Genomic DNA, 13,476 nt, shown 5'->3' on the forward strand with positions numbered 1-13,476 from the left:
CAGGGGACGGGGGCACGTGTGCAGCCCATCTCCTTAACTATCACAGAGTTTGTGGGGTGGGAGTGCAGGGCACAGTTTTGCTCCCCTAGGGTGTCGGGGTGTTTGAGGAAGTCCGGAAACCTTATTGGTTGTCCCATCTGGGGGAAGGGATGCTACTGGCATCTAGTGGTAGAGGCCAGGAGCGCTGCTCAGCATCCCCAAATACCCAGGACAAGCCCCTACAAGAAAAATGTATCCAGCCCAAAATGTCAGTAGTGCTGAGGATGAGAATCCCTGCTCTGTTATCTATTGACTCCCCCAATCAGCCTGCCGAGAGTGCTGCTATTAGGGGATGTCTTGGGATTTGGTAATGTGCTATGAGAGAAGAAAAAATACTGTGCTGGTGGCATTTTCTAGGACCTGAAAAAGAAAGTGGGGGCATGTTAACCACTTGTGCTATTTCTGGTCTCCTTAGTTTACACTGTAAATTACTTCACCCTCGTTTGCCTCATTAGAAGTAGTACCCAACACTTCTCCCTGGCGTTTGTATTTTACTGCAAGACACCTCACTTGCTTGGGGGAGAACTGTATCATGGGCAGAAGTTTTAAAGCAAAAAGCTGTGCCATGATGTTGTCCCTGGGTCTACTGTAATGACTTTATAGTCAAAAGCGTTCACCCAGAGTCTAATCCGAATTTCTTTTTTCAGCAGAGGAACCCAGTGAACCCATTTTCTTTTGTTCCGATCTCAGTAGAATGTGGAACTATCCAGAAGGAAGAACAGTAAATATTTGTAATTAATTGCTTTAGAATATTCTATCACTTTGTGTGTTCATCTTGGCACCAGTTTCAAGAGCCACTGCCATCCAGTGTTTCACCTAGCACTGTTTATCTTCTTGGCCTTTGTTTTTTATAGCTAGGTCAGACCGTTTGTGTGATTAACCAGTTTGTAACAACACACACTGTTACCTAACGCTCTGCCGAGAAACAGCCATTCGAGTCTGGCCTGAGCTGGGCCACCGTGTGTTGTCACGTACCCAGTTGCCCATACTTCTCTTGGCATGAATATTTCCTGACCGAATGGGTTTTTAGGTCACAAAGCATATTCATCTGCACTGCCAGATTTGGAAGGATTTTGGCACAACAGGACATAGGCTGCATGAGTTCCATGTTAGTCACTTAGCACTGAACATGGTATTAGTTTTCTGAGACAAAAATAAACAGAATTGCCTAAGCAACAAGCTGCTGTGGAGTTCGTTAGCAACAAGCTTTGTGATCAGACAATGGCATTGTATTGCCCTTTAACAAACAGAACGTATTCACGTGAGCAGGCGACGACATCCAAGTGGAACACGAGAATATTCTTCCCGGCCCTGCAGCTGGGTTTTAGATGAAGGTTTATTCTCTTTCTTCCTTCTTTTTGGAATTTGCTTCTAGTTTTTGTGCTTTTAGAAAAGGCTTTTACTCTTTCTTGAGAGAAGAATTTGGTTGTTGATCAATGTGTGTCAATTTCTTCCTATATGTATCTCTTTATTTTTAACCCCGCATTAAAACTATTACCTAGAAAGAAAAAAAAAAAACTATTACCTAGATTTATTCTATAAAAAGGCAATTCTTTTGTTCCCAAAATTGAGAGTATTTTAAATATGCATAAAATTTAGATTTTAAAGCTATGTTTTAAAAATGAAACTTTTTTTTTCCCCTGAAAAATTAGCCGTTACAAGCATGTATTTCTTTAGGCACACACACAAAGCACCCCAGTTTGTGAAAGACTAATTTGGGGGCAGATTTACCTTTACCTTCCCTCGAAGGGGACTCTGAAATGCTATTTTTCCTCTTGAGATTATCATCATTGTTATTATTATTAACATGGAGTTAATGAGCTCTTTGGTCAGGGCCTATCAGCCAAGGATAGGACAAGTTGGAAACTATTATCGAGGTCAAATGGAAGCGTCTCTTCAGCACACATAGAGAAAAGTCATCCTCTAACATCTGCCTGACCCGATGGAACATGGCTGTCTGTCTGTTAGCCTGAAGTCTACCTATTACCCTCTGTGCTAAGTACCAGAAAAAAACGCTTTTGAAAGATAGTGTTTTGTGGTGCTCACCTAAGTTTTTTCAGTTACTCTGTTGAGCCTGCCTAGATGCTGTTTTAAGGCATTTATACAAGTTGACTAAGTGGAACATGAACGAGGTAAGGATCATCCTAGGGAAGTGGTTGAGTTCTATAAAACATTGCTTAGGCTCCACCTTGAGGGGCCCCTTCTTTCATTATGGGTAGTTCTTACCTAAGCTGAGCACATTCTGACTCACCCCCAGAAGGTGTGATCTACCTGCATAGGTATATTCATATTTACTGGGTGGTCACCTAGGCCCTGGACATTGCCTAAAACAATCTTACTGTTTCTGAAGTGAGCTTGCTCTTCTGCTTTCTATAGAGGATTTCCCACTTTAAGGAGAATTGTATGGTCTGTGAAGAGTATCTCAGTAAAGCTGTTATTTAAAAAAAAAAGAAAGAGCCCATAAGGAAACCCATGTGGCTACTGTGGAGAGTCGGAGGAGATGAAGCTGGAGTATGTAGGGCCTTCTGGCTCCTCAAAAGAGCCTTGCAGTTTGCCATGAGTGAAATGGGGGTATTGGGGAGGGTTTTAAGCAAAGGAATGATGTGAGTGGGTCGATGTGTTAATGGGTTAACTTTGGCTGCTATGCTGAACAAAACCAAAGGGGAGGCAAAGGTGAAAGCTGGTGACCAGTTAGGTTGTGCAGTAGAACACACGATATGGTGTTGCTGAAATTCTTTCTTTGGCTTCTCTGTAAACTATACTCTCACATTCACCTTCTACCTCTCCTTCACTGTCTCCTTTGCCAGCTTCTCTTCTTTCTCACCAGTAAATGTGGGATTTATTTAGATTCTGTACTGGGACCATTTTATCTCTTCCTGGGTTGTCTCACCTACTCCTGTGACTTGAGTTACCATCAAGTGCTCAACACTTCTCAACTCCACACCTTGTATCTCTGCTCAGGGAAATGCCCTCAACTCTGTTTGCCTGTTCTTTTGCTGTGTAACAAACCATCCTAAAATTCAGTGTCTTAAACAGTCCTTTCTTTTGCACACAAATTGGCAGTTTGAGCAGGCAAGAATGACTCTTCTCTGCTTGACTGTGGCTGGACGCTTCACCTTCAAGGTGGTGTTTGCACATGGTGCCAAGTTGGTGCTGAATGTGGACTGAGGTCCCAGTCAGGTCTGTGGTCTGGGAGTTCTTTCTGTGTAGATCTCTCCAGTGATTGCTTAGGCCTCCTTAAAGCATGGAGGCCTCGTGGCTAGTAGAGACTTACCAGGTGGCTCAGGGCTCCAAGTCTGTGGCCTTTTACAATTTGGCTTTAGAAGTCATGGCATCACTTCCTCCATTATTACAAACTCACCTGGATTAAAAAACAAAAAACAAAAAAAAACCACATACCCTACTTCTGAGTGGGAGATTGTCAAAAGTACATTGACAACAAGAGCAGTTGAACCGAGAGATCTTCTTGGGACCACCTTTGGCAAATATCATTTACTATATTGTCCACAGTTGAACTCAAGATCTTTCATAAACCTGCTTCTGTAATAATGTTCCCTGGTTCATAATTGGCCCCGCCACCTCCATGGCTGCTCATGGCAGAAACTTGGGAACATCTTGGATACTTCTGTTTTTTTTATATTCCTCAGCCATCTATCTTCTCCCCTGTCTGGTCAGTCACAGGGTCCTGTTGGTTCTCTTTATAAGTTACTCTCAGATCCTTCCAGTCTTCTTTCCTACTATTGCCACGGAGCTGGTTTAGGCCACCATCTGCCTCCTCAGTTACCGCAATGGTCTTCAACAGGTTTTTTACTTGCAGTCTTTTGCTTTCCAATTGCTTATTTTATCCTTCCTGTATAATTTTTTAAAATACAAATTCAGGGGTGCCTGGGTGGCTCAGTTAGTTAAGTGTCTGCCTTCAGCTCGGGTCATGATCCCGGGGTCCTGGGATCGAGCCCCATGTAGGGCTCCTTGCTGAGGGGGGAGGTTGCTTCTCCCTCTTCCTCCGCCTGCCGCTCCCCCTGGTTTGTGTTCTCTCTCTCTCTCTCTCTCTCTCTCTCTCTCTCTCTCTCTCTCTCTCTCAAGTAAAAACAAAACCAAACCACGAATCCATTTATGACATGCTGCTGCTTAAAACCCATTAGAAGCTTCTTAGTGCTATTGAGCTAAAGACCCAATGGACTAAACGGCTTTGTGTCTTCTGGCTCCTGCCTTCTCCTCATCCACTTTGGATCACTAGCTCCCCCATTACATCTGCTGCCCTGGCTCTTCCAGGCCTCCCAAGCTCTCCTTCCTGCCTCCAGGCTTTCACTTTCGTACTTGTTGCTCTCTCTGTGTGTCACATCCCACTCCTCCTTCATTTTGTTCGAGTGTAATTTGCTCAGGGAAACCTGGGTCAGAAACACTGGTCAAGCAGCTCAAGGGTACCTGTACATTTTCATTATAGCCTGTATTATGTTCATAATTTCTAATACTATCTTTGGATTTCTCCCGTGCTAGACTTTAAGTCCCATGAGATTTAACAATTGGTCTTGAGTCCAAATGCCTAGCGCATGCCTGACACACAGTGAGAACTCACTGCATGCTTAGGAATGCCTCTGCATACATGACGTGTACATACGAAGATATTTAAGTACACATATACACAGGCACATCGATTGTGAGTATATGTGTGCAGAGGAGGTTTTTTAAAATGTTTTACACCTGAGTAGGATTTTTTAGTGGTTTATTTAGAAATTAATGGTACTTCTGTTTGAGAGTATAGGTATATATGTGTGTGTGTTTAGCATGAATTCTCTTCTTTAGTACCCACTGTTCAGAATGCACCACATTAGACATCAGTCTCATTCAGAGTTGTTACGTTCCCCTTTTTGTACCTTGTCCTCTGACTGGGTCCTGTCCATCCATCCCACTCAAGGTAAAGAAACTGCTGCAATGAAAGCTGATCTCCTAAGGGCCAGGAATATGAAAAGGTACATTAACCAACTGACTGTGGCAAAGAAGCAGTGTGAGAAGAGAATCCGAATCCTGGGAGGCCCTGCCTATGACCAGCAAGAGGACGGGGCCTTGGATGAGGGAGAAGGGCCTCCAAGCCAGAAGGTAGAACTTTGTGGTTTCTTGTTTTGACCATTTCATGTTCATTATAAACGTTCACGTAATCTCCCATCCATCTTTTAACTTTTTGGTATTTAACATAAGACATATGTTCCAGAACAGAGACCCTCATGTTTGCTTTTATGGGTCAAAGAGCTGTATTACTTGGTATCCCTGACTTCTGTGAACGGTAATAGGTAGGATGGATCAGCACAGGGTATATGTACGTGTACATGTATGTGCCTGTGTGTATTTTCCCATCCCGCACACCCTGAGGCACACACTTAGTTTACAAGGGCCCAGTCGAGTTACGCACTACCAGTTGAATAGAACAAACCACCTATGGAATAGAAGGTATCTTGTAAGTTATTTTACTTAGCTCTCACCACAATTCAATGAAATCTAAATTTCTTGATATTTCCATTTTAAGGTGAAGAAACAGAGTTGGTGTTACCAACTTGTAAGTTATTTTACTTAGCTCTTACTACAATTCAATGAAATTTGAATTTCTCGATATTTCCATTTTAAGGTGAAGAAACAGAGTTGGTGTTAGTAAATTACCTAAGGCAGGTGGGAAGAGGCAAAACTAGATAAAAACCGAGATCTAGTTGCTTCACAATCTGAGTGCTTTCTTACGAAGCCATAATATGTCAGCGCCTGTTTTTACAACAAAACTTTGGACTCTCTGATACTGGGTCCTGAAATCAGGGAGCTTAGGGAAGTGTCCTAGCCCTACCTCAGTACCTGCTCTTATTCTCAAGGATTCAAGTGTGTCTTCCAAGACCCAGTGAATGCGAAGACTGAGGGAAACAGCAGCAGCACTCCCTGAGGAGTTTGTTTGTACCACTTGGGAACAGGACTTCAAGGCAGTCTCCAAACTTCTCTTTTGTAAGATGGCATTTACTTACAACGAGGCTACCAAGAGTATAATTTGACTCTGGCTACAGCCCCTAACCTTACCTATTTGGATGTTTAGTTTCTTGATGTTTTCTCATTCAGTTCCTGGTTTGACTTCAGATGCCTGTGACTTTTCCCTTCCTCCTCATTCCGGTGATGAACTTTGATCTATTTTCTTGTTTGTGGCCCGTCTCCATGAGAGCCTCTTCAGCATAGTTTATGCTTGACCTTGGACCAACTCTAACACTAGCCAGAGTTGTTCTTTGGCAAACATCTTGTACAAGTGGTTCAAATGCTGCCCCGAGTAGCTCTTGTTTTATAGAGGGGTCCCCTTGCCGCTGGAGATCTGTTTATTTTGCTATTAGATCTGCAATTTTAACTTTGTGGTCCAAAGTGAACATTTTACAATTTTAACTTTGTGGTCCAAAGTGAATGGTGGAGAATGGATTTGGCAGGCTGTATATTGTCCTCCTTCCTCTTTCTTCTCAGCCTCTGGACTCTTAAATAGCTTTTCAGCCACATTTGTCATAGAAAAATTTCTCTTCTTGTGTCCCATGTATTCATTCATTGAGTCAACAGACATTTAACGAAGGTCCGTAATCTCTCAGTTACAGTGCAAGGTACTAGAATACAAAAGGAATAAGAGGAGTCTTTGCTCTGAAAGAGTCCCATGTAATTATAAAATAGAAAAGTAAGTGATCCAGTAGAGATGGGAGATAAATAAATACCTGGAAGACATACCCGATGGCTTATTGCCTAGTCAAAAGATGATGTGGTTTTAGATATTATGGTAGAAGAAAATCTTAGGAAACATAAAAGAAGATAATTTTAGAACTCAGTGTGATTTCAGTATGTTATCTGGCAGTATTTACTAGAAGTAGCCTTAATCTGGTTTTTGCTCCATTTCAACTTGTTTCTCCAGATATTTAGGAAAGGAGCAACCCATTGCTGTTCCAACAGTTTAACCTCAGAGTAAAATCATTTCCGTTAGGCTTCAGGCCAAAAGCCTCAGATAATACTACAGATTTCTAATGTCTATGGTGGTTTGCTAGACTAAAGGTAAGACTTTGGTTAGTTTGGGGCCATAAGTGGGTAGTTTTGCTGTAGCCTAATCATATTTGATCCAGAGGAATCACCAATAAATTTTACTTCAGAACCTAGTCTTCAGAATTAGTTGAATCCCCCCAATTCAAAGAAAGAGATTGAATAAATAAATAAAAATAAATAATTATATGCTCTCTATAAGATACTAATATGATGGCACAGATTGGTTGAAAGTGAAAGGAGGGGAAAAGGCATGCTATGTAAACACAAAGCAAAGAAATCTAAAGTAGTTAATATTAACATTAGGTGAAATAGACACCAGAACAAGGAATGTAACCAGGGATGAAAAACATTTCATTATGATAGAGGGGTCAGTTCATGAAGAAGGCATGATAATCCTAAATATGTATGTGATCAAGGAGACCTTTAAGATACGTGAAGCAGAGTGCCTGGGTGGCTCAGTTGGTTAAGCAACTGACTCTTGATTTTAGCTCAGGTCATGATCTCAGGGTCATGAGATGGAGCTCCATGGAGCTCCACATGCTGGGTGTGGAGCCTGCTTAAGATTCTCTCTCTCTCTCTCCCTCTCCCTGCATCCCCCTCCTTAACCACCTCCTGCTCACTGTGCTCTCGCTTGTTCTCTCTCTCTCTCTCTTTCTCTCAAAATAAATAAATAACTAAAATAAATGAAGCAAAAACTGACAGAACTGAAAGGAGAAAAAAAGATCCACAGTTATAATTGGAAATGTTAACACCTTTCTCTCAGTAATTGATAGAAGAAATAAAGCAGGATACAGAAGACATGAACAACAATAACAACCAATGGGAACTAAAGGACATTTGTAGACAGTTCCACCTAGCACCAACAGAATACACATTCTTCTCAAGTGTACATTGAACATTCGCCAAGAAAGAGTATATTTCTGGGCAATAAAACAAATTCCAACCAATTTAAAAGGTTTAAACACATATTATGTTCTCTGACCACATGGAATTGGAAAGCAATAATAAAAAGATCTGGAAAATTCTCAAATATTTCAAAGTTAAGCAACATATCTAAATAAGGCTTGAGTCAAGAAATTATAAGAAATTAGAAACTAGTTTGAATGGGATGAAAATGAAAATACATTAATTTTTGTGGGATTACAGTTAAAGCAGTACTTAGAAGGAAACACTTTTTTTTTTTTTTAAGATTTACTTAGCATGAAAGAGAGCTAGCACGAGCAGGGGAAAGGGGGGGAAAGACAGAGGATAGGGAGAAGCAGACTCCCCACTGAGTGGAGAGCCTCATGTGGGGCTCGATCCCAGGACCCAGGGATCATGACCTGAGATGAAGGCAAATGCTTAACTGACTGAGCCACCCAGATTCCTTAGAAGGAAACACCTTTTAATGCTTTTTTTTTTTTAAAAAGAAAGGTCTAAAATCAGTGATCTTCCTCCTTAAGAACCTACAAATGAAAACTGAAATAACTAGAAAGGCAGAAATAATATAACAGAAATCAGTGGAGTAGAGAACAGAAAAACAGTAGAGAAAAATCAATGAAAGCCAAAGATAGTTCTTGGAAAAGATCGATTATACACTCTAGTTAGACTGATGAAAAGAAGAGAGAAGGCACAGTTACCATTGTTAGGAATGAGAGAAGGCATCATTGTAGATCCTCTGTACATTAAAAGGAGAATAAAGAAGTATTGTGAACAATTTGAAGCCAATAAACTTCACAATATAAATAAAATAGAGAAATTTCTTTGGAAATACAAATTACTAGAACTGACTCAAAAAGAAATGGAAAATCTGAGTAGCCTAAGAGGTATTAAAGAAAACGAATTTATCGTTTAAAACCTTCCCACAAAGAAAACTTTAGGCTCAGATTATTTCACTGGTGAAATCTATTAAACATTCAAGACAAGGATAAGGTCAGTCTTAACCGTATTATTTCAGAAAATGGAAGAGAAGGATACTCTTCAACTCCTCATAGAAAACCAGCATAACTCTGATACTAAACCAGAGAAAAACATTTAGAAAAGTGAAAACTACTCACCAATATTCATCATGAACCTAAACAAAAATTTCCTTAACAGAATATTAGTAAATCACATCTAGCAATCTATAAATAGAAAAATTACTCCAATATGTGTTCTCCTGGCAGTGGGCCTTTCGTATAAAGATCATGTATGTCATTTATCTGCAGTTCCATTGTCAAGGCTTATTGTTTCTTAAACAGCTTTATTAAGGCATAATGACATATAATACACTGCACATATTTAGAGTATACAGTTTGATAGTTTGACTCATGAAACCATCATCACCGTAATCAAGATAGTAATCATATTCATTATCAACAGAAATTTTCTCAGCCCCTTTGTAGTCTCCGTCTTAACACCAGTTGATGCCTACTGGTCCAGTCCTTTAATCCATGTTTAATCATCTAGTAAGTGACTTTTTAACTACCCTGATTTTTAGCACCTGTCATTGTCTTTTCTTTCTTCTTGCCTTTCTTTCCCTTCCTCCCTCCCTCCCTCCCTCCCTCCCTTCCTCCCTCCCTTCCTTCCTTCCTACCTTCCTTCCTTGTATTTTATTTATTTACTCATGAGAGACACAGAGGCAGGCTCCCTGTGGGGAGCCAGATGCAGGACTCAAGGACCCAGGACCCCAGGATCAGGACTTGAGCGGAAGGCAGAAGCTCAACCACTGAGCCAACCAGGAACACTTTGTCTTTTCTTTCTTTGCCAAAATCTTGGTTCAGACTCTTCTGATGTGTTTTTATTGTATGTTGTCATTGACAACAGCTATGACAAGTCTCACAATAACCCATAAAGTAGGTGGTACTATCACCAATCTATAGAAGAAGAAACTGAGGCTCAGAGTATTGGAGCCAGGATTCCAGCCTAGGTATGTCCAGTTCCAAAGCCTGAACTACTTTACCTGCACGTATTGCCTTGCTATTTGGCTTTGCTTTCATCTGGATATGGAAACACAAAATCTGTATTGCTTTTGCACAGTGGTAACCTGCTTCTTAAATGGCCCCCAAAATGGAAAGATGGAAAGAAGAATTTAAGAAAAATAATAGAAAAAATAAAGGGAGAAGAGGAAATGAAAATATAAGGGGTGTGAAAACCGATGGCACTAAGTGTCTGACCTCTTCTGTAAAATCAGTTTTTTTTTAAGTTTTAATTCCAGTTAGTTAACATACAGTGTTGGTTTCAGGTCTACAATATACTGATTCAGTGATTCTACACATCACTGGGTGCTCATCATCTATTTAACACATCCCTACACCTCCCTTCCTTGTGGTAGCCCTTAGTTCTGTGTAATTAAGAGCCTGTGTTTTGGTCTCTCTCTCCTTTTTTGTTTCTTCCCATTGCTCATTTTGTTTCTTAAATTCCACACAGGAGTGAAATCATACGTATTTGTCTTTCTCTGACTTCACTTAGCTTGACACTCTCTAGCACTATCCACGTCCTTGCAAATGGTAAAATTTCATTCTTTTTTATGGCTGAATAATATTCCATTACACACGCGTGCGCACACACACATACACACGTATTACTTTATCCATCAGTCGATAGACAGTTGGACTACTTTCATATTTTGACTATTTTAAGTAATGCTGCTATAAACATTGGGGTGCATGTACCCCTTTGAATTAGTGTTCTTAAAGTATCCAATAGTGCAATTGCTGAATTCTAAGGTAATTCTGTTTTTAACTTTTTGAGGAACTTCCAAAATGTTTCCACAGTTAACATTCCCAACAACAGTGCAGGAGGATTGCTTTTTTCCCACATCCTCACCAACACCTGTTGTTTGTTGTATTTTTGATTTTAGCCAATCAGATGTGAGGTGATGTCTCATTGTAGTTTGATTTGCATTTCCCTGATGATAAGTGATGATGAGCATCTTTTCATGTGTTTGTTGGTCATCTGGATGTCTTCTTTGGAGAAATGTCTTTTCATGTCTTTTGCCCACTTTTTAGTTGGATCATTTGTTTTTTGGGTGTTGAGTTGTATAAGCTCTTTATATATTTTAAATGCTAACCCTTTATCAGATATGTCATTTGTAATTACCTTCCTCCATTCTGTAGATTGCCTTTTAGTTTTGTTGATGATTTCTTTTGCTGTGCAGAAGCTTTTTATTTTGATCTAGTCCCAGTAGTTTATTTTTTATTCTGTTTCCTTTACTACAGGAGACATATCTAGAAAGAAGTTGCTATAATTGATGTCAATGGAATTATAGCTGGTGTTCTCTTCTAGGATTTTTATGGTTTGGGGCCTCATATTTAGATCTTTAATCCATTTTGAATTTAATTTAATGCATGGCATAAGAAAATGATCCAGTTCTTTCTTTTGCGTGTTGCTGTCCAGTTTTTCCACCATTTGTTGAAAACATTAGACTGCCTTTTCCTATTGGATATTCTTTCCTGCTTTGACCATATAGTTGTGGGTTCATTTCTGGGTTTTCTACTTTGTTCCATTGATCGTAGTCTAACTTGGAGTCCAGAATTATGATGCCTCCAGGTTTGCTTTTCTATTTCAAGATTGTTTTGGCTATTTTGGAGTCTTTTGTGGCTCTATATAAATTTTAGGATTGTTCTAGTTCTGTAAAAAATATTGTTGGTATTTTGATAGGGATTGCATTAAATATGTAGATTGCTTGGGTAGTATAGACATTTTAACAATATTCTTCCAATCTATGCGCATGAAATGTCTTTCAGTTTCTTTGTGTGATCTTAATTTCTTTCATCACTGTTTTATAATTTTCAGAGTATAGGTCTTTCACCTCTTTGGTTAGATTTGTACCTAGATATCTTACTATTTTTGGTGCAATTGTAAATGGGATTGTTTTCTTAATTGCTCTTTCTGCTGCTTCATTATTGGTATATAGAAATGCAGCAGATTTCTGCACATTGATTTTGTATCCTGTAACTTAACTGAATTCATTTATCAGTTCTAGCAGTGTTTTGGTGGAGTCTTTTGGGTTTTCTGTGAATAGTATGTCATCTGCAAATAGTGAAGGTTTTACTTCTTCCTTACTGATTTGAACATCTTTTATTTGTTTTCGTTTTCTGATTGCTGTAGCTAGAACTTCAAGTACGATGTCAAATTAAAGTGATGAGAATGGGTTTCCTTTTCTTGTTCCTGACTTTAGGAAAACTGAGAGCTTTTCCTTATTAAGGATGATGTTAGCTGTGGATTTTTCATATATGGCCTTTATTATGTTGAGATATATTCCTTCTAAATCTACTATGTTGAGGGTTTTTATAACGAATGGTTGTTGTACTTTGTCAAATGCTTTTTCTACATCTACTGAAATGATCACATGGTTCTTATCCTTTTTCTATTGAAGTGATGTATCATATTGATTGATTTGTGAGTATCGATTTGTGAGTATCGAACCATTCTTGCAACTCAGGAAGAAATCCCATTTGATCATTTAGTGTTGTCTTTATCTAATTTTGGTGTCAGGGTAATGCTGGCCTCATAAAATGAATTTGGAATTTTCCTTCTCTATTTTTTGGAGCCCTTTGAAAAGAATAGGTATTAACTCTTCTTTAAATGTTTGGTAGAATTCACCTGTGATGCTATCAGGCCTTGGACTTTGTTTTTGGGGAGCTTTTTGATTACTGATTTAATCTCTTCGCTGGTCATTGGTCTGTTCAAATTTTCTAACTCTTCCTGTTTCGGTTTTGGTAGTTTGTATGTTTCTAGGAATTTATCCATTTCTTCTAGGTTGTCCAATTTGTTGGCATATAGTTTTCATAATTGTAATTGTAATTATTTGTAATTATTTATATTTCTGTGGTGTTGGTTATTTTTTTTCTCTCATTTGTGATTTTGAGTCCTTTCTCTTTTTTCCTTGTTAAGTCTAGGTAGAAGTTTGTCAATTTCATAGATTTTTTTTTTTTTTTCAAAGAAGTAGATCCTGGTTTTATTCAACTGTTCTATTGGTTTTGTTTGTGTTTTGGTTTTGTTTTATTTGTTTGTTTTAAAATTTTAAAATTTATATTCAATTTGCCAATATATAGTATAACACCCAGTGCTCATCCCATTGAGTGCCCTCCTTAGTGCCCACCACCCAGTTACCCTATGCCCCAACCCACCTCCCCTTCTGCTACCCTTTGTTTGTTTCCCAGAGTTGGTTTCTGTATAATTTATTTCTGCTCTAGTCTTTTTTATTTTCTTATTCTGGTTTTAGGTTTCATTTGTTGTTCTTTTTCTAGGTTCTTTAGATGTAAGTTTAGGTTGTTTATTTGAGATTTTTCTTGCTTCTTAAGGTAGGCTTATGTTGCTATATACTTCCCTCTTAGAATTGTTTTTGTTGCATCCCAAAGTTTTGGGCCATTGTGTTTTCATTTTCATTTATTTCCATATATTTTTGAATTTATTCTTTGATTTCCTGGTTGATTCATT

At 39.0% G+C, this 13,476-nt stretch overlaps 1 protein-coding gene across 6 annotated transcripts in view; it reads left to right on the forward strand.

The window, feature by feature from the left end:
* SNX25 (sorting nexin 25) overlaps positions 1-13,476 on the forward strand; it is a 142,307-nt gene that overhangs the window by 93,990 nt on the left and 34,841 nt on the right. For all 6 annotated transcript variants that reach the window (XR_012007486.1, XR_012007487.1, XM_072775975.1 and 3 more), the window contains one exon: positions 4,955-5,136. Coding sequence is in view for 4 of the 6 variants with exons in the window: in XM_072775975.1 (XP_072632076.1) it covers positions 4,955-5,136 (182 nt within the window). In the remaining 2 variants the exon portion in view is untranslated. The remainder of the gene's footprint in view (positions 1-4,954; positions 5,137-13,476) is intronic.

This window comes from Canis lupus, chromosome 15 (genome assembly GCF_048164855.1).
Source record: "Canis lupus baileyi chromosome 15, mCanLup2.hap1, whole genome shotgun sequence".
Lineage (NCBI taxonomy): Eukaryota > Metazoa > Chordata > Mammalia > Carnivora > Canidae > Canis > Canis lupus.